This window comes from Rhinatrema bivittatum, chromosome 17, assembly GCF_901001135.1.
Source record: "Rhinatrema bivittatum chromosome 17, aRhiBiv1.1, whole genome shotgun sequence".
Lineage (NCBI taxonomy): Eukaryota > Metazoa > Chordata > Amphibia > Gymnophiona > Rhinatrematidae > Rhinatrema > Rhinatrema bivittatum.
Window position 1 is genome coordinate 30,544,942 of NC_042631.1, and position 27,409 is coordinate 30,572,350.

The 27,409-nt window shown below is 42.1% G+C and overlaps 1 protein-coding gene across 1 annotated transcript in view; it reads left to right on the plus strand.

Annotated features, from left to right (window-relative positions):
* Positions 1-19,135, plus strand: part of TRPM5 (transient receptor potential cation channel subfamily M member 5) — a 90,408-nt gene extending 71,273 nt beyond the window's left edge. The window contains 3 exon segments of the mRNA XM_029582954.1: positions 2,626-2,698; positions 17,899-17,989; positions 18,648-19,135. Of these exon segments, the coding sequence (XP_029438814.1) occupies positions 2,626-2,698; positions 17,899-17,989; positions 18,648-18,748 (265 nt within the window). The 3' untranslated portion in view covers positions 18,749-19,135.
* Positions 19,136-27,409: the final 8,274 nt, after the last annotated feature.

Consider the following 27,409-nt stretch of genomic DNA (forward strand, 5'->3'; position numbering starts at 1 on the left):
GTTAAAGCTCACAATGCATTCCCTTCCTGTCTCAAGTCACTTTTTCTGACAACTCTAGTCATTGCTTTGCCATAGATGTCTGAGATACTGCACATACTTGACGTAACACTAAAGATTGTAAATGCACCAAACTTGTTCTCTTTCAAAAATTCCAGTCTGACCTTTATACATAGTGTACAATTCTGGTCGCCGCATCTCAAAAAAGATATAATTGCGATGGAGAAGGTACAGAGAAGGGCTACCAAAATGATAAGGGGAATGGAACAACTCCCCTATGAGGAAAGACTAAAGAGGTTAGGACTTTTCAGCTTGGAGAAGAGACGACTGAGGGGGGATATGATAGAGGTGTTTAAAATCAAAAGAGGTCTAGAACGGGTAGATGTGAATCAGTTATTTACTCTTTCGGATAATAGAAAGACTAGGGGGCGCTCCATGAAGTTAGCATGGGGCACATTTAAAACTAATCGGAGAAAGTTCTTTTTTACTCAACGCACAATTAAACTCTGGAATTTGTTGCCAGAGAATGTGGTTAGTGCAGTTAGTGTAGCTGGGTTTAAAAAAGGATTGGATAAGTTCTTGGAGGAGAAGTCCATTACCTGCTATTAAGTTCACTTAGAGAATAGCCACTGCCATTAGCAATGGTTAGGTTACATGGAATAGACTTAGTTTTTGGGTACTTGCCAGGTTCTTATGGCCTGGATTGGCCACTGTTGGAAACAGGATGCTGGGCTTGGTCTGACCCAGTATGGCATTTTCTTATGTTCTTAATATTTTCAGAATATTTCATCTCAGGCACCAAAACATGGAACAGTGATTATAGACATGTAAAAAATGATAGGAGAGAGACTGCCAAGCTATCCATTTTTTTCTAGCTGTTACCATACTGCACAATCTGCTTTACCTTCGCTTGGTTACCTCTATGAATTCTTTGGGCATATGTTGGGACCTTCATTTTCATTTTATTTTTCCTAGGAATTTATCAGTGTTTATATAATAAACAAAAACTAAAAAAAAAAAAAAAATCAATCAGTTATTTTCATTTATTCCACTGGTACAGCCAGCGCCGTTTTTGATGTATGGCCATACATTTCTATAGCTGTACATCAAAATGGCCCCACCTGCACTGGACGAAGGCACCTTAGCGATGTCACTGCGGTGCCAATCTCCAAGTGCTGAGACCTGGGCAGGAGCAATGGGCCTCACTCCTGCCCATTCCCAGCGCTTGGGGAGGAGAATAAGTGGAGGCCAAGGTGGGAGCTCCCTAGTCCTAACAAACTAAAGAGAGAGAGAGAGGGACGGCTGCAGACCCGGGCCCTGCCCTAAGCTTGGTACGTGGCCCCAACCTAGGCTATGGCACCAGGCCCAGGCCCTAGTGCCTGGAGGACAGTGCTAAAGACATCACTCTGGCACCTTCCACCAGTGCGTCTGGCACTTTATTGATGCATAGACGAACATTTTTTTATCGGCTGTACATCAAAATGGTGCCAGATGCACTGGAGAAAGTTCTCCAGGTGGATGGTTCATTTTTTTTTTAAAAGCGCTGGGACCCAGGCAGGAGCAACTGGGCCTCACTCTTGCCCCTTTTCAGCAGATCTGGGAAGGGGTGGACGCTCCCCAGCCCAGGCAATTATACCTGATAAGTACTTGGTGATGGCAGTTCTGAGATCTCTGCTGGTTGCCATGCTCTGAGTCAATTGCTTTCTTTTGTTTTACTCACTGTTTGGGGTCACAAAGGGATGTCTGGGTTATTTTTTGTTGTTTCAAACTTGTATCAGTGCTGGGATTTCTTGAATTGGCATGGCCTGGCTTCAGAACCTTTTTCTCTAGGTCCAAAGTGTCCCTGAGCCAACAACCTGATGGATTTCGCTCTTCTTATCTGGTACCAGTTCTGGCCTGATCTGCTTATTCTGGGTCAGAACTGTGTGTGTGTGTGTGCACAGCAGGGATCCTCCTGCTTTCAGGAGAAACACTTACTGTGAAGCAGAGCTCTCCTGTGGCATGCATGGATTCTTTATTTGGCAAAGAAAATAATAAAAAAAACTTTATACATAGAGTTACATGGTACTGTACAGGTGATCGTGCTGGAATGTAACCAGCACAACAGGCAGGGAGAAAGACTGAGAAGAACTCACTAGAACAGGTTGCATCCTATCCAGGGCTAGCGGAAGCACTAGGCGAGCTAGGCCTGTGCCTAGGGTGACGACCGCTAGGGGGCATGAGCCATGTGGGGCCGCGAGCGGCAATGGAAGGGAGGAGTGTAGAGTCAAACCTTCACTCCTCTTTGCCGCCACTGCTCACTGCCCAAAGAACCAAGAGGAAGGAATCAGGGCCATGACAGGAGGCAGGGCCGTGTCGGTGAGACCGGGTGGGGGGGGGGGGCATGACCAGGGGGGGCGGCGCAAGGCAGAAGGTGCCTAGGGTGCTTAATCCCCTTGCACAGGCCCTGATCCTATCTTGATAGCCTTGCAGATCCACCATCTCCCACACAATGTCGTGTGTGTGTGTTTGGGGGGGGCGGGGTGTTAACATCTTGCTGTTTATGCTAGAAAATGAGCTTTTCTATCAGTCCCCTAACAAATGTAGTCCCAAATTCATGCATTTTTGCTTTTTCTGATATTTTGATAGGGTTGATTGCCTATTGAAATATTTCAAAGGAGTGAAGGACCAAGAAAAACAACTTTTATCTTTGGAGTCACAGGTTAGAGAAATATTTATTTCTAGAATGTGCATTTCTCTTGTACTATGGATATCATTTCAAAGCAATCTGTACCCATTATGCTGTGCACGTTCAAGCATTTCAGAAGTACCCAAGTAGTAATAGTGATCTGTGGTAATAACCTAGTTATTGGAGCGGACTGGGAGGGAACTGGGGAAGGACCCAATGCGTCACTGTGTGAAATTTGCAAACATTAACCCCATGTGCACGCGGATTATAAAATCCGGTGTGCAAGTTCGCAAGGCCAATGGATTTTATAACAGGCATGCGTATGTTTTAAAATCGGCACATCCATTTGCACGCGCCGGGAACTGCACACACATGGATGTGCATGTTTTAAAATCTACCCCTTAGTCATTTGCTCATTAGTTGCCACCCTATTCTTCCTCTGAGCAAACATGTTCTTAATGGTGCCACAAGTGCCCCTCCCCTGCCCAGGGAATGGGATCCAATTGTGTTGTGGCATGTGATTTCATTTGTGACATCACAGCTTATCTAGACCAATCAGATTCAGTAAGCATAGCCTGTGTACAACTTTCTTACTGACATAACTGTTCCCAGAGGATTCAGGAAATTACAGGGGAGCAGCTTAAGGAATTCCAAGTATGCTGATTTAAAATTATATATAGATGTTTTTTTTAATAGAGAGAATGACTTTTACTATTAATTGTGGGCACAGTGAAGAGAGCACAGTATTTTTACCTAAATGTATTAAAGGGAAATAGAACATTTTTTTTCATTCTGATTGCCTCATATCACTGATTTTTCATGGTATTCCTCCCCTTTTTCTGATTTGTTTTCATCAATTCCTAAAATTATATTTGGGTCCATTTAAAAAAAAAAAAAAAAGGTCACAGTGCTTCAGAAATCTGGAGGTGTTGCTGACCTACTTCTCAATCATGAGATTATTGTAATCCATTCCTAGCAGCCCACGTTCATGCATTCTGCAGAACAACACTGTCACATTGCTTTGGGATTGGAATTAGAACATCAGGACTAGATCAACATTTCCAGATGACATTGAAGGGCCTCATAGTAACATAATGAAATCTAGCATAAGACGAAGCGGCCCATCCTGCCTGTCCACTTAAGTCCTCTGCACATATATCCCAGCTGCCAGTCATACAGAGCATTGCTGAGCTTTGCTATCTATTTACCTTCTCAAGAAGGCAATTCCAATCATCCATCTTCCAGAATTCAAACTTTCTGATTCAAATATTATCCAAAAATAAACTGGTGAAAACAGTTTTGTCTTTGCATGTGTCCATCATTCACATATGGATGTCTACTCCAACTTCAATATATTACTAAAGTTTGGAGCTGTTGGAAAGTGAGATGGCCACTGCCATTACCACGTTATTGCTCCTGAGTCCTGACATGCAAAACCTTGCAATTAAAACAAGACACCAGAACATTATTAAACAACTAAACCAGGGTGCGTGAGGATATCTGTTTCTATGCTCTGCAGTTGGATGGGAAGTACTTAGATACCATTTATCTGTGAAAGAAAGCAGAAGTACAATTTCTGAGAGAAAAGAATCTTCTCTAGTGTGGGCAAAGAGTTCCAAAGTCAACATCTTTCACTTTAATAATTCCATTAAGAAAGCACCAAAAATTAACTATTGCTCAAGGGAGACCTGTAATCATATGACAAAACTGGATCAGCAAAAGAACAAAACAAAATGAATGCAAGAGTTGAATGCAAAAAAAAAGAAGATGGTGGAAAACAGAGCTAGCGAATGGTATGACTGTTTACAAGTTATCAGCATCTCCATCAGTAAGCATTATATAACTCTAAAAGGTTAGCAAATGTTGCTTACCTGATGTAACAGGTGTTCTCACAAGACAGCAGGATGTTAGTCCTCACAAATGGGTGACATCGAGGATGGAGCCCTGTACGGAAAACTTTTCTGTCAAAGTTTCAACAAGCTTTGACTGACACTGGCACACTGGGTGCACTGAGCATGCCCAGCCTGCAATTATCCCTGTGAGCCACAGGTGTCTCCCTCAGTCTCGTCTTATAGCTAAAAAGCGCAAGCGAAACTAAAATAAAAGTATACAGACCCAACTCCGCGGGGTGGCGGGCGGGTTTCGTGAGGACTAACATCCTGCTGTCCTGTGAGAACACCTGTTACATCAGGTAAGCAACATTTGCTTTCTCACAGGACAAGCAGGATGGTAGTCCTCACAAATGGGTGAGTACCGAGCTGAGGATGCCCGGGAATGCACCAGATACACCGCAGATGCGCAAAGGCGTAACGACTGAGGTGGAAATGGGAACGGAGGGCATCCGCAACACCATAATGGGTTCGTGGAAGGATGTTGGGTAGTGAATTGAAAAAAGTAAGAGTAGGCGGACTGGCCAAACATGGAGCATGCCGGCTAGTCAAATGTAAGCAATAATAGGCTGCGAAGGTATGGAGAGGACTCCAGGCTGCAACCTGATAAAAAAGTACAAGCAGCAGTAACCAAAGGGAAGCTGTTAAGGCTAAGACGGACACAACAGTATGTGGATACCCACAGTGTTGTAGTGAAATGTCTGCTTGTTGGTAGGAAAGGAAATATAGACCACTTAATCAGAAGGATTAGGTCTGTGTGGCCACTGGAAGTAGCAGCTTGACCCTTGCATGAAGGAAAGAGTCAAGTGGAATTCACATGGAATGCAGTGCAATGTAGATAGAATGTAAGCGCAGCATTACTGTCCAGGAATGTGGAAAACCCACTCTCTCCCTAGGGCGAGAGAGAGAGGTTAGGAAAAATTAATAGAGTATTTCCTGAGGAAAGGAGATACAACATCTACCTGAAAAGGATAGAAAGTTGAATGCGTAGAACTACTCAGTGGCAGAGGAACGGAGTCAGGTGAGTATGGAAAGAGTGCATAACTCACGGACCCTGCTGGCAGGAATGACATTAAGAGGGAAAGAAGTTCCCTTGCCAAACTGTGGAAGAGAGGAATGGAAAGGCTCAAACGTAGAATGTATGAGACTTATAAGGAGAATATATATGTTCATTCCGTGATTAGAGAAATAGAGGCGGCTTGATCAGTGGATAATCCATGGTAAGCCGACTCAGAGAGGATTACCGAAAACGGGAACCCAACTCCCAAAACGATACACCTCCTAAGAGAAAGGTGTATCTATGTGGAGGATGTCTGGAGAACAGAATCCGAGGGAGTAAGAAAAAATGGTGGAAAAGTAAAAGGGGTAATACCTCTTTTTTTTTTTTTTTTTTTTTTTTAGCGTCAGGAGGTAAAGCCTGCCATATTAAACGGCAAGATTTATGTTTAGAAGGTTTTGTGACGCTACCTGTACCTAAGAACATCAGTAAGTCTATGATTTGGGACTGACTGGTGAGAGAATAAAAGGTTACTGATATGATGGATTGAGAAGTATGGGAAAGCATACTGATCTCAGTCAGGGAGTGGGGAAAAAAAATACTGAACCCCATCCCAGTTCAACATTAGAAGAATGCTGGCTACGAGAGGCAGCAGAAGAGATATATTGAAGAGGCCTTTGATGGAAGAAAAGGCATCTAAGGGAACGCATAGGAAACATGTGCAGGGAGCAGAACCTGTGCATCGTATGGAATGATGCAGACGCCGAGGAAAGTTTAGTTAAACTCAGCGTTAAAAGATTTGCCCTGTACACATGTAATTGAGACCATTCGAGAGGATAGAACCTACGTGGAGAAGGTCTGATAGAGCGTTCATTAAATCTCTTAGATATGTGGCCCAAGGACGCATGAAGTGAACAAGGGCCAAGGGTAGAGCTGCGCAGCTGTCTAGCAGAGCAGCTAAGAGGTAATGCGTGCTTATGAGTTGGAAAGCACATTGTCCCTATGCTGTCTGTCTGTATGCACAAAGAATTGTTGCAAAAGCAGTATTGGAAGGCATAAGGGCATAACTCATGGGTGCAACGTCCAGGAAGTTTATGAGAAACTATGCTGGAGTGCAATAGATGCATAATGGGTTGACAGCTTTCAGGAGAAACTTTATAACCCTAAGGAATTGCGAGCATGAGTCGAAGGAGACTAGGTCCTAGTTCGAACTGGGATAAGAATCAGGGACGAAAGCAATGAAACCACTTAGGTCCATTGAGTATAGAATGTCACTGAATATAACCCATAGCAGTTTTGAATTATGAGAAAAATGCATAGTGGGAAGAAACCCCATAGCCCAACCATGAAAAGTTGAAAGGCTGAGGTTATGGAAAATATGCGCAGGGACATATAACAATGTATCAGAATGTCTGTGCGCATGCTGGACAAGAGGGTCTTAAGACTGTGGTGTCCAGAAGTGTTACAGAAGGGATTTATGGCAGTGACAGTAATCCCAGTTAGTAAATGTATAGTGAGTCCTGAAAAAAGTGAGAGCTCCTTGCATGTACAGAAAGTGGTTAGCAGTAGTCTATGCAAGGAAAGTGAATGATGTTACACTCCGCAGAGAAAACAGCATTCACCAACAGTGATGCAAGAGACAGTTCACTTACCGAAGCTGGTGCCAGCGGCAGAGCTTGGGGTTGTAATGTTGACTCACCATAAAGCACATAGAAACATTAAAATAATGTACTTACTGCAGTATGGAGTGATGGTAACCAAAGATACCATTGTACCTGTGACGTCTAAAGAAAGTTGGATTTTCTTAGGTCCAGGATGTGCGGAGAGTAACTATTTTCTGTTAAAAGAAAGAATAGTGCAATTAAAACTCCCCAACCCCCCTCCCTTCTCCCCTCTGCACTTCGTAGCGCCTGGGGGAGTGTACCGGGACTTTGGTACAAGGTGGGGTGGCCGCTCTGATATCTGACCAGATGGGAGACCAGGAGGTGTCCCAATGGAGGATATCATGTAGGCTCCTGCAGGTGTGTGAGCGGTAAGTGGTACCCGCATTTCTGTATGCTGTACAAGGAGACACTGAGACCTGTGGCCAGGCCTCAAGGTGGACTTGTACATGGGGCAATGGTTGCTGAATCTCATGTTTAGCAGATCAGCCAATGCAGCTGGACCTTGGTTGGGAGGGAACCAAGAGTCAGAGCATTGGTCGGCACAGGGACTTGTTACTGACAAGAGAAGAAGCCCTGCTGCAATCCCAAGAAGATAGAGGGGTTCTCCTGATATTGTGGCTAACATAGCTAACATAGCGATATGTGACACTAATACAGTTCTAAAATGCACATGACCCAGAACTTTTCGAACCACGGTCCGAATGGGAGAACACAACTCTATGGGAATGCCGCCGAAGCGGGTACTTACCATCCGACGTGGATCGCCGCAAGACGAGCCGGTGAAGATTGTTGACTCCGACGGTCTCCGGAGTCCTCGAGGGTAAGGCCGGGGACGTAAACGTCCATCTCGCTCTGAAACCCGGTATGGTGGCACAGGTACAGAGGAGACAGGCCAGGCGTGAGTGGCGTTTAGACTGCTAAGTGTAACAGATGGCCATAGTCCCACACCACTTGACGGTGGGGCACGCCAGGAACAGAGGAGCCCTAACAGAACTCATGTTCCCTTCCCTCGTCCCAGCGGCTCGATGTGTCGTGACGCCAATGCAGAAGCTGTCGGACCTGGATCCGGAAGTTCTGGATCACCAAGGACTGCCAAAACTGTAGGAACAGTGCTGATGGCAGTGGTGATGTCGCTCTGCCCGAGCGTTGTCCAGCCTGGAGAAGGATGGCACCGATGTGCTGGATGGCGTCAGCGGCGGACGATCACGATGTCGGCGATGATGGGTGCCACGGTGCTCGGCCCGGTCTTTCCCCAGCGCCGAGATGGAAGCCCTCGTCGTCCTGGAAGGCGATCGATGACGAACTGTCAGCACGCCTGCTCTGCTCCTGACACAATGGAGTGTCTTAAGCTAATACGGGGCTTAAAAAAGAACCCAAAGCGTGGAGCAATGTGAGGAGGCGAGGGTATTATATGGCGGTGCTATGTCAGTATTGACGATATTGAAGGCAACCTAAGGGGCTTCGAGGATATCATCAAAATGGGTATGAAAAATCGTCGATGACTGGCCAGGAGAATGATGACAGTGACGGGCACTGACAGCAGTGGCATAGGTATCTTTGAAACGATGTGGAATCGAATAATCGAAAAACATTGGCGTTATTGAAAAAGATACCGGCATCGACTGAGTCGAAGTCGAATCAATAGGGCGTCAAGGACACCGAAGGAAAACGGAGGTGTCGAGGGCATCGATGCATGGAGGCGGGCATTTATGCCGTTTGTGGCATGGCCACGGGCATCAACTATAGGGCCACAGACGTTGACGGTATCGATTTGGACAGACTCAGATTTCCAAGTGTACATGGCATCGGTGCCCCAGACACGTGTGTCGGTGGCATCGATATGGACACGTATGGAATCGATGGCATGGATCTCCCAGTCGATGAATTCCATCCCGGCATCAACGCCAGTCCTGGAATCGGCATGGGCATCGATGCCAGCCATAAGGCTGGCATTGGCATCAACGCCCATCCACGGAATCGAGCCGGCATGGATACCCACCGATGGGACCCACCTGGGCATCGAATTTCACCGATGGGAGCAGCCTGGCATCGACTGCCCTCGATGGATGCATTCTAACATAGATGCCCATGGATGAAACACCTGGGCATCGGTGTCCATCGATGCAAAAGGACCTGGCACAAATGCCATCGACGGACAAGCCATCCGGCACCGATGTCCATCGATGGGGACCATCCGGCACCAATGTCCACTGATGGGGACCATCCGGCACCAATGTCCACTGATGGGGACCATCCGGCATGGATGCCCACCGACGAATCAATGTGGCACCGATGCCCACCGATGGAAAAGGGCTGGACATCGGTGGGGAGGATGGGGCATCGATGGCATCCCCAAAAGGGGGGGTGGCATCGATGAAGTGACCCTGGGATCGTTAAAAAGTGTCTCGGGCAGCGGTGGCGGCGACCCGAGTATGCATGGCAGTGACTAACAGCGTGTGCGTCAATGGCATGCATCCGGGTAGGGACGGCACCGAGGAAGCCCAAGGAAAAAAACAGTGCGTAGGAGGAAAAAGCCTGGTAGCACTGAAAAGCAAAAAACATGGATAAAGGCATCAGGGCACCGTGGGGGGAGGGGCGCTGATGACATATAAAAGCCCAGGGCGGTTTAGGAGGGTCCCGGTGTAGCGATAGGGTATCGACTGCGTGAGGGTACCAGGGAACGAAGGACTTGAAGCTACAGAGGTCCTAAAGTTAAGGAAAAAATCCCTACCCCACTAGCATAAGCAAGCAGAGTGTCACAGAGATACTCGCAAGCTGTTTAAAGCTAACTGAAAAATGGGGGAAGGGAAGGCTTCAGTCAGTTAACAGCCTTAAGATAGTGACAGAAACCGACCGAAAAATAAGAATTAGTACTCACCGAGCGTCGTAAAAACGTACGCGGAGGGAGACCTGTGCAGGGAAAAGTGTTTTTTTGAAGTGAAAAGTTAAGTGTTTCCATGAGGTAATTAGTTAAAAAATCCTCACAGAGCTCCAACCGCTATGCTGACTGCAGAGCGGAAAAAAGAAGACTGAGGGAGACACCTGTGGCTCACAGGGATAATTGCAGGCTGGGCATGCTCAGTGCACCCAGTGTGCCAGTGTCAGTCAAAGCTTGTTGAAACTTTGACAGAAAAGTTTTCCGTACAGGGCTCCATCCTCGATGTCACCCATTTGTGAGGACTACCATCCTGCTTGTCCTGTGAGAAATTATTATACTAATGTGGTACATAAGTCATTGAATAGGGTCAGGGGTGGTCAGCGCCGATCCTTGAGCATCATAAACAGGTCTGGTTTTCTTTCAGGATATCCACAGTGAATATGCATGAGATATATTTGCATACAGTGGAGGCAGTGCACCCAGAACTCTCTGATGCATATTCATTGTGAATATTCTTAAAGAAAACCAGACCTGTTTGTGACTCTCAAGGACCAAAGCTGACCACCCCTGACCCTATTCAATGAATTATGTTTTTTATTTTATTCACTTTATGCTTTTGATTTTATTCATTTTATATAATTTCATTATCTATGTTTGGAGTATATGTTTTCATTCACATTTACATGTTTTTACATGTGATTATATTTGTTTTGTTCTGTCAGCCCCCCCCCCTGGAGCAGCTCAAAGAGCGAAACTCGGCCTGAGTCGGGTTTTTTTTTAATGATGTTTTGTGCAGAATAAAGAACTCCTGGTGTTCACTGATCCTGTTGTCTTGGTCGCTATTCTGAAAACCAGGCCTCCTTGTGGCTCTCAAGCCCTGCAGTTGGCCAGCCCTGGAATAGGCCTTTGCAGTGGTTTCCCATAATGCGGCCTTGAAACCTCCTGCTGGAAAAACCACCAGGATGAATGGAATTAGCCCAGTTTGTCCAGGCTAAGGTTATTCAGTTATAAAATCAACTTCCATTAAGGTTAAATAATTCATTCTATGTCTGGAATGGTTGTTAAATGGGAAGAGTTTGTCCCACTATCTGTTGCTGGTATAAAGGAAATAACAATAAATCGCAGATCAGAACAATTTACTGTGTGTTTTAGACCCTTGCCCTTTTTGGTTGCTCAGAAATAAAATTGATATAATAGGGGAATGTATACTAAAGATTGTAAATGTTTCCCTGAGTACTGGTGCGTCCAATCCTAAAAGATTCTTTGGTCTTTACAGAGTTAGTAGCTAATTATCGTCCCCTTTTACATCTATGTTCTAAGTGTAAACTTCTGGAAAAATGGAATTGTAAACAACTTGATTTCTTTCTTTTTTTTTTTTTTTAAATACAAAATGTTTTACCATAAGGAACAATTTGCTCTGCGTAAGTCTAGTGGCACTGAGACATTACTTGTGTCTTTATTAGATTTGCACTGTACTCTGGAGAGCAATGTAAATCGGGAGTTTTGGTGCGCATTGGATACAGTTTGTAATAATTTGCTTGTACTGCGTGCGGTTAAGAAATGTGGGAATTGGAGGAATAGTTTGGCACCAGTTTTGCTTGGTTTTAGAAAACAGCAAACAAAAGTACATGTGAACGATTGTTGTTCTGAATGGATTTTGTGTAGTTCTGAAGGGCCAGGGATCAGCATTATCCGCTATATTATTTAGTGTGCACATTGCCCCTTTAGGGAGAGTTTGGTCTACTTTGGGTATAATGGGGTAGATTTTATAAATTTGCGCACGCGCGAACAAAAGTACGTGGGATTTCAATAGATACGCGCGTAGCCACGCGTATCCATTAAAATCCGGGGTCAGCGCGCGCAAGGCTGCCCAAAATCGGCAGCCTGTGCGCGCTGAGCCGCACAGCCTGCCTCCGTTCCTTCCGAGGCCGCTCCGAAATCGGAACGGCCTGGAGGGAACTTTCCTTCAGACTCCCCCACCTTCCCCTCCCTAACCCACCCCCCCGGCCCTATCTAAACACCCCCCCCCTACCTTTGTTGTACAAGTTATGCCTGCTCGAAGCAGGCGTAACTTGTTCGCATTGGGCCGGCCGCCGGCACATCAGGGTCCAGTCCGGAGGCCACGGCCATGCCCCCGGAATGCCCCGATGATGTGCCGACCGCGACACACCCCCCAGAACGCCCCCGATGACGCGCCGGCCGTGACACCCCCCCCCCCCCCAGGAAAGCCCCAGGACTTACGCATGTCCTGGGGCTTGCGCACGCCATCGAGCCTGCTTAACATAGGCTCGGCACGTGCAGGGGGAGTTTGGGCCAGGTTTTCGGGGTGCACGCATGTACCCCTTTGAAAATATGCCCAATATTTACAATATATGCAGATGTGCAATTTTATTTCCTGTCATTAATCCAGAGGAGGCCCAGTAATCATATGAAATTTTGCTTATTAAAAATTCAGGAGTGGTTGGTTAGTAATTTTAAACTGTGAAAAAAAAAATTATGGGTTCGGAAGGATTTTTTTTTAAATTTGTACTTTAAGATTTTTAAACAAAATTACATTGCAAAAAAATCAAAGAACAAATTTTGTATGCCAAGAAATCATACAATCATACCTTCAACATTTATTAATTACATCAAAATTCCTAGTCCACATCATGGGAGGATCCTTATCAAATTGTAATTAAGGAAAACTGTAATTATTAACTTACAAATCTGGAAATATTCTTTTTTTTTTTTTTGCAGCCATTACCTCAAACAGATTCTTTATTCACCAGAAAGGATTCCAGGTGGGTGGGACCCTGGAACACAAAACTTTTTTTTTTTTAAAAGCTATCAGGCACTTACAAGGAAATTTTAAAAAGAACGTTACTCCAAGAGTTAAAACTCTTGGCTTCAAAATAAGAAAGTTTCCTCCTCAATTGCGTACTACGCAATACATCAGGAAATATTTGAACCCTTTGTCCACAAAACAGGAACTCCTCATTCTTAAAGTACTTCTGCAATATTAAACTTGCATCTTTTTCTCTACAGAGAGTAACCAATAAGTTTGCTCTTTGGGGTATATCATCCACCAAAGATTCCAGGAAAGAAGTTAAATTAGGAGATTCTTGTTGGACAAGGTCCATTCCTTCCTCTCCCTCCTGTCTCCTTATTCTGGTGTTTGAAATATAATACATTTTTGATACAAATTTATCATCTATAGTTGAAATTGACAGAACTTCTAATAGGTATTTATTTTTTTTTTTTAACAATTCATTGGCTGATAGGAGTCTGGAAATAGGAAAATTAAAAACCTTAAATTTCTTGCTCTAGTTTCATTCTCCAGAGTCTCCATCTGTCTATAAATAACCAAGCTGTCTTTAATAAAAGAGTTATGTACTGACTGTAAAGTAGTTACTTGTACTGTTTTACCCAACTCTTCTAGTTGTTTTAAATTACTATTATGTAATTCTATTGCATTCTTAATTTCAATAGATTTATTATTCTGAAATATAGAATTAGACATAACTTTCTGTAACTCATTTATTGCCCTCCACACATCTCCTAAAGTTATATTTTGGGGGGTCTATGGGCTCTGGAACTGAAATCTGTATTCCAGAACCCATTGCAATCCCCAATTCCTCTATATCCCCACCTTCTGTGGGTAACACATCTTCACTATTATTGTTACCACAACTCCTTGTGTCGAACTTGAAGGGATGGGGCCAGGCATTTCCATCAAGGGTTGAGATTGCTGCTGCTGCTGCTGCTGGCTGGGACTATCAGAGGCACCAGATGAAAAAGATATATCAGGAATTGAATTGCGGGCTGACTGACTTACCCGCCCTCATAACATGAGAATCCATGGGTCCCCTAGCCAGTGGAACAGCCTGAAAAGATGTCCAAACTTTTGTTTTCCTTTTTCTACCCATACAGGTTAGAAAAGAAATAAGGAAAAAATTCTTACCAAGGGGTGTGCCCCTTTGGTGCACGGCTTCGGCAGTGTGCCGCACCTGGCCCAAATTTACGGATCGATACTGTAAAACCGCGGGAGAGCGGACGAACGCCCGCTCTCCCGGCGCACGCACCGGCCCTTCGCCGGTGCGAGCGATCCAGTATTCAAATGAGGTGATGCGGTGCAAATGAGGGAAAGGAGGCGCTAGGGACATTATCGCATCCCTAGCGCCTCCTTTTGGCCTGGAGCGGCGGCTGTCAGCGGGTTTGACAGCCGACGCTCAATTTTGCCGGCGTCTGTTCTCGAGCCCGCTGACAGCCACGGGCTCGGAAACCGGACGCCGGCAAAATTGAGCGTCCGGTTTTCAGCCCGACAGCCGCGGGCCGAATTCAAATATTTTTTTTTTTTTTTTTTTTTTACTTTTTTTTTACTTTTGGGGACCTCAGACTTAATATCGCCATGATATTAAGTCGGAGGGTGCACAGAAAAGCAGTTTTTACTGCTTTTCTGTGCACTTTCCTGGCGCTGGAAGAAATTAGCGCCGACCTTTGGGTCGGCGCTAATTTCTTAGAGTAAAATGTGCGGCTTGGCTGCACATTTTACTTACTGGATCCCGCGCGCATACCTAATAGGGCCATCAACATGCATTTGCATGTTGAGGGCGCTATTAGGTGCCGCGGGTGGGCCGCGTGTTTTCCTCCCCTTACTGAATAAGGGGTAAGGGAAAACACGCGTCCAGAGCAGGCTGACAGTGCGCTCCGACGGAGCACACTTTACTGTATCGACCTGTTATTTCGGCGTTCCGGCCCCACTTGATGACATCACTAGAGGAGCGTGGCTTCGGGTCGGTCTCGATGTTATGGCTCCAAGATGAAAAAGAAGCCTCTGACTCTGTCCCTTTCTGCCTTTCCTCTTGAAGGAGAGGTGCTCCAGCCAAACGTCCTCCCACGTGTCAATTTTAATAATTTTTTACAGATTACAAAAGCAGCACGAAATTATGGGTTAGTTCTTGACTACCATTAAAAGCTCAAGCTGGCAAAGTTGCTCAAACAGCATTTTATAAGCTTAGGTTACTCAGACTTTTACGTAGAATTTGAGATATAGGCGATTTAAAACTTGTAGTAGGAGCATTGGTGCTTAGCTATATTGATTATTGTAATGTTGTTATCTGGGAATTCCTGAATATTTGTTGAAAGTGTTGCAGTTGGTGCAAATATGGCAGTAAGGATTTAGATGGAATTGCATTGTTTAGCTGAGAAGTAGTTCCAGCTGGAACATTACATTTTTCTTCCCAGATGTTACTGGTGGTATTGATTCTCCAAGATTTCTCTTTGTATAGTACACAGGATAAAGCTTTTTCCATAGCTTTCCAGTATCATGGAATTCATTGCCACTATATTTGCGCTTTGAATAAGATTTAAGGTTTCATAAGAGAATGAAAGCAATATTTTTACAGGCTTTTGCAGATAATGTATATCTTAGTTGAGAAGAGTAATCAAGGCTTTTTCTTGCATGTACACTATTTGCATCTTGAAATGTATTCATTTTGTGTGATTTTTTTGTGTTTGTTTTATGGTAGGGACCTTTGTTTTCAGTTTTTATTTTATTTTGCTTTGGAATTTTAATGATAGAATAAACAAGAAATTGGTGGAAAATTTTTCACAGATTTTTCTCCTGTGCGTTATATAATAATCATTGTTCTTCTGACTTTTTGTTATAACAGTGATATTCACAGGCAAAATAAAATAAAAACTGAAAAGTACCTAGTTTTTTTTTTTATAAGCTTTTCTTTATTAAGCTTTTTAATTACATACAAAGAGAAAAGTAAAGAAACTTATACTGTAGGTTACACTTAAAGGCAATAAAAAATTAATACAATTACTGCATACAACCTCCTGATAATACTGGGGGATAGAAAGTAAATAAAACAAAGAAATGACAGGGGAAACGGCAGGGGAGAAGAAAAGAGGGTTCGCATTCACAAAGCGGGGAGTAGCTGGCTTGTTACGGCGGTTACTACCCCAAACCAAATGTGCCTGATACTTCACTTTCGATGCACATCCAGCATGGCTCTCTGCTTCAACAGCATGGGAGAAGACTGATACTTCACACATATCCAGCATAGCTCCCTGCTTCAACGGCAGGGGAGAAGAAAAACAATCAATAAGGGCTGTATAACAGTCTGGGTAAAACAAATAAGCATGGGTGTAGCTTGCTTATTGCGGCGGCTACTACCCCTAACTAATCAAGCTAGATATTTCACTTGGATGCAGCTCCATCACTGCTCTCTACATTAAAGGTGGGGGTGGAAGGGAAATAGAACCAAGAGCTAAGAGAAACAGATAAGTATGAGAGAAAAAATGTGTGAAGCTTGCTGGGCAGACTGGATGGGCCATTTGGTCTTCTTCTGCCGTCATTTCTATGTTTCTATAAGAGAAAGGAGAAACAATATTTATAGTTCCTAGATTTGAGCAGCAGTAGATGGACTCTCATTTAAGATGTTTTTTTCTAACAAAAAAGTCTCAAGTTGTAAAGGGTCAGAAAATATAAATTTCTTACCTTGAAAAGTAACAAAACATCAACAAGGGAATTTCAAAAGAAGGTGCCCCAATGTCCAAAATTTTACTCTTCAAGGTCAAGAAATGACTCCTTCGGGCCTGAGTAGGTCTGGAGACATCAGGAAAAATAATTTTCTGTCCACAAAACAGTACATCTTTGTTCCTGAAAAGTTTTTCAAAAACTAATTCTTTATCTCTTTCCAAAGAGAAACAAAGTAGTCCCTAGTTGTTTTTTTTTTAATGTTAATATATATTTTTATATTGTAATTGTTTGGTTGTAATCTATGCTGAACACAAATGGATTCACAGAATATAAACTGTATAACTAATAAATAAAGATCCCAGATGTCTGTTTTATAGTCACACACAAGAGAGAAGGAAATTCCATTCTGTTGTATTTTAATGATATCTAAAAACATACATGAAACTTTTTAAAAATATTTTGTCTTTCCTTCTTTGCTGGAATTGTATGATACTGATTAGAGGGGTTAACAATCTGATGCTAGCATAATAATAATTTGAATGTATAAGGTTCATCCAACTAGAGTGATGATGCACTTTACCACTAATCCCTCAGAAACATACATGTACACTTTGCTGAAGTGGCTGGCCACCATGAAAAACCATGAAAGCCACCAAGTACATGAAGGAAGAGGAAATAGTATAAGTATTCAATTACAGTGGAATAGACCAAGGCAGAAGGAGATTAAGTTGCCTGCCTTAGATCATGTAGACAGGTCTTGGCACAGTAGAGACCAACTCACATCCTACAATTTCTTCCAGACCACAGCTCTTCCCATGTTTTACTTAAAATAAAAAAAATTGTGTAGATCAGGAGTGGCCAGTTGCAGTGATCAAGAACCATAAAAAGGTCTGGTTTCCAGAACAAACACAAGGAATATGCATGAGATAGATTTGCATGCACTGCCTCCACTGAATGCAGGTTTCTCATATTCATATTCATTATGACTATCCTGAAAACTTGGCCCGTTTGTGACTCTTGAGGACCACAGTTGGCCATCCCGGGTCTAGATGAAGACTAATACCAAACTGGCTAACCTAGAGCTTAATTGGAGTTTCACTTGTGATGTTCTCAGAATAAGACTAATATAGGAATAATAGCAAAGTACATAACAATCATGATTTATTTTTTTCCTCAATGTGTTTTGGAACCAGTTTCAAATTGGTTTTGAAATTATGGAGAACGTTTAAATGTAATTTATAGCCGGTCCAAGTGTGTTGTGAGAAAGTTATATAATCATCGGGCTATACATTTGGAACAGCAAGAAACATATTCAGGTATTTTTGCTTTACAGATCAATTACTGCACAGCTGTTATTTCCTGGATGGCAGATACCTTAACAAAAAATAACCTTCTGTATAATAGACCAGCACCAAAATATGCAAGTAAGTATTTGTTACTAATAATTAAATTGTACTAGCCTTAATATTAAAATTATTCAACTAAAATGTGCTAAAATGCTTTTATGCTTAAAGTAATATTAAAAGAACCATCAAAAAGTGATGACCAGTAGATGTAAAGACTTTTTGCATTTTTGCCCATTTCTTTTAAACCCAGGTAAAAATATTATAGTGCAAGTTGGTTAAGATTTTTCAGGGATTTAGAAAATATTAGAAAAATTTGTCAGGGACTATGCAGGGTGTGTTATTATGGCTGTGGCTGCAAAGGACTAGGGGGGCTTGCTATCAAGTGTATGCACTTTGCAAAGAGCACACCCGTCGCAAAACCACAGGTCCTGAAAAAGCAGAATATAAATAAACAAGGACTGGACAGAGGCAGAGGGTTGCCCAGACAAAGCCTAATGGGTAGCAGGGGGAACAGGGCGAGGGAGGGAAGGGATGAAAATGTTCAGGCCATGCCAATAGGGGCGAAGAGGGAAAGGGATGACCGTGCTTGGGACAAGCCAGGAGGCAGGATGAGTGTTGGCAAGGGGAAAATAGTGTGCTTTGAATGTTCAATGGGTGAGCACTAGTTTAACATTTATCATTCTGATTTTCAGTCAACTACTACACTGTGTGCTATCACTTTTTTTTTCCTTCCTAGGTTTTATGGATAAAGATACTAACCAAATGATCTTGCAAGAAAGAAGCAAAGATAATGAGACAAGAGAAGAGTGTAAAGATATGATGTATATTGATAATTAAATAAAATTGTGGCCTTAGAAAGTCATTAAAGGATGCACAATCCTTAGGACTGCAATTTCATGCTTGCCATTTTAACTATTCAGCCTCCAAAGGAGATATTTTACACATCTAAGATTCAGTGCAAGCTTAAGCTAGAAAAATGCCTCCTTACCAAGAGATTAATATTAACATGAAACATTTCATGTTAATGCAAAGACAACTGGGAAATCCCAGCATGCTACTTTTCTAACACGTAGGGCACCAACCCCACTGTACAGCTCAGCATGCTCTGCAAGACAGACCAGACCAGGTTTTTCCTAGCATGGTCCTTGGGACGCTTGACCAGACCTGGTTTTCAGGATTCATAAACCACCATGTATGGCCATGGCCCAAATTTGAATTTTTCACTTCCAAGCAATTGGAATGGGGGTGGGTGAGTGGAAGGGACACTGGGAAAAGGAAGGGCACCTGAGCAGTTTCAGTTATCAAATATTAGACATGCAATATTCAAATTAAAAGCTTGAGAAAGTTTTTTTTTTTTTTCTATTGGGCCTCTTTTTCCTTTCACCCTCTGCTTTTTTCTGCTTTTTTCCCTGGTTCTCATTGTCTTCCCTCTCCTCAACTTTTTCATTTCACTTTTTTCTACTTCTGTTCTTTGCCACTTTTACCTTTTCACTTCTCACCTTCCTCACATTTTCTTTTCTTCATCTACAACCTTTGTTTCTCTTACCCCCAAAATGTCATGTTCTCCCCCCCCCCCCCCCCATTTACTATTCACCTTTCCACCTTGTACATGCTGCTCTTCACCTGCTTGACTGTCTTTTCCCCATCACACCTCCGGCTCCCTTCTGTCATCTAATTTCAGCAGGCATAGGTAGAATCTTATCACGGTAGTTGCAAAGCAACAGCAAAAACTGTAGTAGTCTGGTAGCCACAGCTTCACGAAGACATATTGGGAGACACACATTTGTAGTCATACGGTTTCTCCTTTCCCATGCAATACCACCAGAAAAGAGAATGACAGCTGCAGGGCAGCAAGTACACATCTGGATTCCAGCAAGCTCTACAATAATTCTGTCCTGGAAAGGTAGAACAGAAGGGAGAAAAACCACATGGCTTCTAACACCTGCAGCAGTAGCTCACATAAAAGATCCAGCACTGCAGTTAGGCAAAGCAGACTGACCAGGAGGGTTGGGCTTCGGTGCATGCAAACGCAACTCATTCATTTTCACTGTGGAGAACTAGAAAACCAAAGCTGGTCATGGGTCCGCAGGATTAAGCTTGTGGAAGCCTGAATTACTCTCTCATCTATTTTCCAGTCAGAGCCTGCAGCAACTCTTCAACAGACTTCTAGAGAGATTGTGTTTGGATTCTGTTTTTGTTTGAATTGCCCCATGGGCTTTGACGCAACATTAGTTGGTTTTTCCTCACCCCTTAGAAGTTTTAAACTAAGCAGCTTCTGACTGGTAAATAAAAATACCATACATTCCAAATCTTACTAATCGTTTGGAAAGAAAAACCATCTCCAGTCCTCAAAGCCTGAATACCAAATTACTTTTTCATTAATAGTAGAGCACAGATTTAATAATATTTTATTAATAGCTTTTTCTTTTTTCCTGCTGTCTGGTAGGATGCATGAGCTGATATCACAGGATTAAGGTTAACAAGGAAGTAACTAGAAGAAAATCTTTGGAACCAATAAAATTGAGAAATCCATTAAACATTAATAAAACCCCCCAAACCTCAAGCTGGGGTTACCTATTTAAATACCAGAAAGCGGTTCACCTCTGGAAATGTGTTCCTGTACAATTTAGCCTTCAAAAATAGTAGTATACTTCTTTTTCTATTTTATTACATATATATGTGTCTGCTAACTCAAAAATGTTTTTAAATAAACTTAAGGGTCAGTTAGTTAAAGGGGAAAAAAGACTAAATTACTTTCTAGTAAAAGGGGTGAGGAGAAGAGAACAGGAAATAAGAAATTATCAAATATATATATTTTATCAAACAATATACTGGATATGTACTATATAGTTTGGGTTTCTTCTGAACTGTACTAATTGCTATGTACAAATTATTCAAATCTTTTTCTAGTTTTTTCTAGATATTTACAATTTAATTAATGTTTCTCAGCAATTCTTTGTTAATGATTACTATAAATGTGAACATGAGGGTCAGTCGAAATAAAATGTATTTCCTAAATTATTTCTTCAAAATAAATAGAATGTAGACCTCTTACAATTCATATTATGTATCTAAAATTGTTTCAAAGTGTTTTTATTCTTCTTAACTCCAGTCCATCGCTTTGGAATGTTTGTTAGCCAGAATGGCACGAAGAAAGGGAGAGAGAGGTGTAAACTTTTTATACTTGACCACCTTCTGTGCCCCAAAGGGCTGACCAAAGTGGTGTCTAGACAGTTGGGCTTTTGGCAATTGTAATGAATATGCATGAGATTGCTGAACGAGCTCTGCTCTGCTCCTGCCTTCCCCAATTAAGATTCACCCACATCCATGTGGCTTGGCTGCCTGTGCTGTTAGAAACAGAAAGATACAGTTTACCCCAACTTGAAAGGTTTGCCAACAAATGGGTCTTAGGCAGGATTCGCTGTACCCTGTGCTCTTGCAAGCATAATGGCAGGGGGGAGCCAAAAACCTTCTTAAATTAGGAAATCTGACAGATCCCTGCACCACTCTGCTCAATCACTTCACCATATACAGGTGTTAAAATGCCGAGAAGCCTGGCACAGCAATTCTCCATCAGGCAAGCGATGACCATAGTCTTGGGCATGCAAGCAACAAGCACAGAGAGTGCATGCTTAAATGGATGGGAATCGAGCTGCATGGCCGTTTACAAAAATAACCGGACTAATATAATTAATTGGTGGATTAAGGAACTTGTTTTAAGCTTACTAATGTTAGTTAAGTCCCACAGAAATGAGCTTTCAGGAACAGCTTTGCTCAGATAAAGTTTGGCAGCTACAGGAGACTGGCAAAATGGCCCAACAAGACCTGCTGGTTTGTGGCTGGGAACATCGTTAAGAGCTTTCATGAGCAGAGGTGCTCCTGTAACCACTAGGTGTGGATATTGTCAGGACTTTGAAATCTAGGTGATTGTGGGGTCCCCCCCCCCCTTTCTCTTATTCCCCCCCCCCTTTAGGACAACAAAGATGACAAACAGTTGTAGTTTTGGAACCAGCTCTTTTTAGATAAGAGCTGCTGAATATTAAGCTAGCATCACCCTAATATTAAACCTCTTTCATGATCGGATAGTCCTATTAAGTACAAGAACTCCTCGCTGGTTGTCATCATCAGCAGGGCTTTACACCTTGATTCCCCCCCCCCCCCCCCTTTTTTTCAATCTAATATGCACAGATAATAAAGATGGGAGTTAAAAAATTTGTAGATGCTTGGAAGCTTAGAATGTTATATGCAGCTGAGAAAGGGTGCGGGGGATTCGATTGTAGGTTTGAAGTTGTGTGTTGGGGTTATACAGTTGGCAGGTATGTAAAATTGTGCGGATAGATGAGGTGTTGGAGAGCTGGTACAGAGCCCCCATTGGCCAGCATAGTACTCTGGCATGGACAATCAGTCTTAATAGAGGACTGAATGGGAAGTATGCAGTGAATATAACTACTTAAGCAATAAGTTAATAAAAAGAGATGCACTTTAAGGAGATTTGGTTTTCTGAACATCTCTTCCTTTTTGCCGCCATTGCCTTGCTTGGCTTTCTTTTGCTGTTGGTGGTGATGGTGGAAGAAAGCACCATGATGGCAGAAGCCTGCGAGCTGAAGAATCAAGCAGTTACTGCCATGAGTAGGGTTTAGACAAACGTCAACACAATCACCTGGATGTTAAGACTATGGGACAGATAAAAATGGTATCTTTAAAATATAAATAGGCTATTGAATTATTGAGAAGTGCTTGGTGCAGATCTAGCAATTTCACAGAAAACAACAGAGAAAGAGGTGAAGAAACAAAAAAAAGATAGACATGCCTATCTACACACACAGATAGGTAGATAGATATGCGTTGACACACGTGCTGACACACACATGAAGATATATCTACAGTGCCCGTTTACTCGTCTGATGATCAGATGAGTAAATGGGCACAGAGGCAATTCTAATTCAGAAGAGGATCTCTTAAAAAGTAATTCACAGTTGAAGGATACAGATGGCTGTCAAACAATGGCAGCGATATATCTAGCAACTTGAAGCTAATCGGTGATAGTCATGCATGCACCAAATATAAAAAATAAAATTTATAAAACCATACAAGCTCTTTACTGGGTACTCGCCCTGGATTTTAGGAGGGATTGCGATGTGGCTCTAAATCTAATCCTTTACAGCTCAAATTAACTGAAATATAATCTAGATGAGGGACATATTTTTGACTTTGGATAAATTCTGTTAGAATTCTTTACATATAAAACAGACAAGACAGTAGAGGATTTTAAAATTGCACTACTGAAGGGATATTTATTAATAAGCTGAAGTTTTAAGAAAATTAGGAGTTTAAGATATTTAGTATCCATATTCCATAACTTTGCTTTGCTACATGGGTGCAGGCTCTTCCCCATTAGGCCCTGTCTATCCATATACTCACTCATTCTGTTAAAGGCATCTACCATTTTGCCCAGCACCGATGTCAGGCTCACTGGTCTGTAATTTCCTGGAGCAGGCCCAGCGCCCTTTTTAAGAATTGGTAGTACATTGGCTAGTCTACTGTCCTCAAGCAGAGTGGCAGATTTTAACACTAGGTTATAGGATTACCAATAGGTTTGCAATTTGAGTTCTTTCATAATTCTGGGATGAATACCGTCAGCTCCTAGTGATTTGTTGCCATTTAGATTGTCAATTTGCTGTCGAACAGGTTTCAGGTTCACAATTTTCTTCAGTTCCTTTGCTTCATCATCGTCAAAGAATGGTTCCCTTGTGCGTTTCTCTCCCATCACCCTCTTCAGTAAAGACTGAAGCAAAGAATGAATGTTTTTCTGCTATGGCCTTGTCCTCTCCAAGCTCCCTTTTTATGCCTGGCCATCTAATAGTTCAACTGAATCCCTGACAGGATTCTACCTCACCACATATCTTAAATTGAAGTACATAATCTGGATTATTCACTAAATTTACATAAGAAAGTGATGTGTGGACAATTTAAACTAGTTTTGGTGATGTATTGTCAAACTAGTCTCTTGTTTCCCAGAAGTAAAACTTTTTTTTTTTTAACCAACAAATGCCCTCCTGTTCTTTTGGGCCTCTAGCTCAATCAGAATCAGGGCAGTGTCCTAGCAGCATGATCTTTTATATCTCTGGAACTTTTTCTCCTATTCTATATCCCCCACACCACAATGTACCTAGTATTCTACTCAGTGCTTGAGTCATCCATCTAGAACTTGAATCCAGCCACCAGCTATCACCCTTGAGCAATAACTCCTCTCCTTCCGCAGCATCTGCAGCTGACCTAGGCAGAAAAATATTATATATTTTTTTAAATAGCATATAGTTTAATAAAGCTAATGTTTTATCATAGTACACATGGGGTAATTTTCAAAAGGATTTATGCGTGTAAATGTAACAGATCAGCAAATTTCAAAAGCCCACCTACACATGCAAAGCGTTTATGTGCACAAAACCCAGTTTTAAGCACGTAAATCATTTTGAAAATTGTCCTATAGCCTATATAAGAAGGCTGAGTACTTTTAACAGATTAACACACTAATTTGTCCTAAAGAGTGACCTTTTGGGGTTTTTTTTGAGAGAGTCATTACTCAGCTCAGACCTAGCTATTTCCAAAATCCTATTTGCTATATTCACACAGTGCTTCTGCTTTCTCAAATTTTGCTGTTCCATTCACATTTTTATTTCTGCAAGTTCACAATTTTATTTTTAAAGGCAGCCATTACTATTTGTTACATTTTTTCCCTCTTGAGTTATTCAGGTCTTGACTGAAGACCCACAGAAATACCTTAACATTAAGAATCTAAATTTTTGACCTGTGTCCTACTTTACCAATGAAGCAGTATGGCTGGCTGACTTATTTGTTTAAAAATCCCCTAAATTTACCACTATTTCCCCAATTAAAAAAAAAATCTGTTTCATTTTATGCTACAAGATGCTTTCTTACATCTAATTGAGCAATTTGATTGTAGCTTCAATTTACATTTGATTTATTACATGGTTTTATGATGTATTTTATGTATGTATTTATAATGTATTTTATGATGTATTTATGATGTATTTTGACAATCACCTAAACCTGAAAGCTAACATCAACAAAACCACCAGAGACTGCTTTTATAAGCTCCAAGTGCTGAAAAGAATAAGACCTCTCTTCCACACACATGACTTTAGAACGATTCTACAATCAATCATTTTCGCAAAGCTGGACTATTGTAACACCATCTTGCTTGGTCTCCCTTTATCACACACCAAACCTCTACAAATGGTCCAAAATGCCTCCGCCCGTATACTCACTAACACCAGGAGAAGAGAACACATAACCCCTATCCTGATGGGCCTCCACTGGCTGCCCATCCACTTCAGAATAATCTACAAGGCCATTCTCATCATTTTCAAAAACATCCATCAATTAGCCCCAATTGATCTCCATATCCCCCTCCGATTACACAACTCAACAAGACCGACAAGAGATGCTTACAAAGGATCACTTCAAGTACCTCCAGCCAAAACTACCAGACACATTACGCTTAGAGATCGGGCCTTCTTTACAGCCGGTCCAACTTTATGGAACTCCATTCCCCCAGATCTTAGAATGGAACCCAGCATCTCAACCTTCAAGAAAAGACTCAAGACGTGGCTGTTCACACAGGCCTTTCCTAACTCCAACACTATTTAACTCTCATCAATCAACACACTTTGCTAGTAATAGCATTAATAGCCACATCTTACAATGTTATTATATATATAGAATTATCTGATCTTCATTTTCTTTCTTACTCCAAGTTATTTATTTCCTTGTTACATGTAACTGCTTTTTTGCACTATTGTTCAAATTGTATAGTTTATTATAATTGCACCCCTGTTTCTTGTGAACCAGCATGATGGGACTACCGTCCTGAATGTTGGTATATAAATAACTTAAATAAATAAAATAAATAAATAAATTTTGTATGTCTGTTTTTGTGATCTGTGCTGAACAAAATATTTTTGAGATACTGCAGAATATAAATGCCAAAATAAAATACATTCAATAACATGATAGATATATTTTAAAGGACATTAGTGCATTGTAAGAGCTGAAGTTTATACAAATTCTGCAAAACAAATCCTTAGATATGCTATTTATAAAAAATGTTCTGGGGCTAAAGATCTTGTAGGTTTACTTCTAAAATTAAGAGAATAAAATTGTAGTCATTTTTAAATTGTTCAAGAGGCTCTGTTGAAAGCACATTGAGGCACATTATATAAGAAATTGCATGCTGGAACAGACTAAGGTTCATAGATTCCTGCAGTGGCTAGTCAGAGTCACAAATACCTGGCACATCCCATAGTACATTTCTTGTTACTCACCCCCAGGGATAGCAATAGCACACTGACATCCAGCATTATTAAAGTTGCCTTGCTATTGGGTCCATGTGTTTGTTATGCACAGTGGGCCGGATTTTAAAAGTGTTACGTGCATAAGGTACGCGCGTAACCCTTCTAAAACGGCCCTGCGCACGCCAAGCCTATATTGCATAGGCTTCCGGCGTGCGCAAAGCCCCGGGATAAGTCCCAGGGCTTTCTTGGGGTGGGCGTGTCGGGCGGCGTGATGCGGTCGGCGCGTCATCGGGGGTGTGTCGGGCGTAATGTGGTCGGCATGTCATACGGGGCGGTGCCTCGGGCATTGTTTTGGCCTGGGGGCGTTCCGGGGGCATGGCCGTGGCCTCTGGACCGGAACATGGCGCACGACAGCCGGCCCGGCGTGCGCAAAGTTACGCCTGCAGGCGTAACTTTGCGCACGCCGGGTGGGCGAACAAAAGTACATGCGCACGCTTGTTTTAAAATGTACCCCAGTGATTTCTAAATCAGTTTACAGGATCCTCCTAACCAGTCTGGCTCCAATAACAAGACAAATGTATGTAAATATATTTCAAGCATATTAATTAGGATATCCTGAAAATCATGGTGGCTAGAAAGCTTCCAAGGCCAGAATTAAATCCTGTATTATAGGATTTCAAGACACCACCAGATACAGACTAATCTCAATTGTGATTCTTCTCATTCATTTTATAAATACAAAAACAGCATTTTACTTTACTATTACAAACATCCATCAACCATTCAGGGCAGGATTTGCTAATGCTTTTTCCCCCACTCTTTCTGGGGAGGAGGAGAGAGGGGGAGTCCAGTGCAATACCAGCATAAAACAAGTAAGCAAGAAAATTTAATGATTTATTAGTCTATAAAATCATCAGTCAAATAATTTAAATGACCTAAAACAAAGGACAATTCAACTTTCTCTCTATAAAGGATTTAGCAACTTAGTATGCACCTGCATCTTCAGACTTCATTACATCTAGGTACAATCATAACATTCATTACAGAGAATGCATTCAATTGTTTAACAGTAGTCATAAAAAGACCAACAGTAGTACATTAATCACAATCAAAGAATCACTTGCAGCAAAACTCAGCACACAAACTACTGCTGCCATGACCATTGTGCTAATCACCATAAATG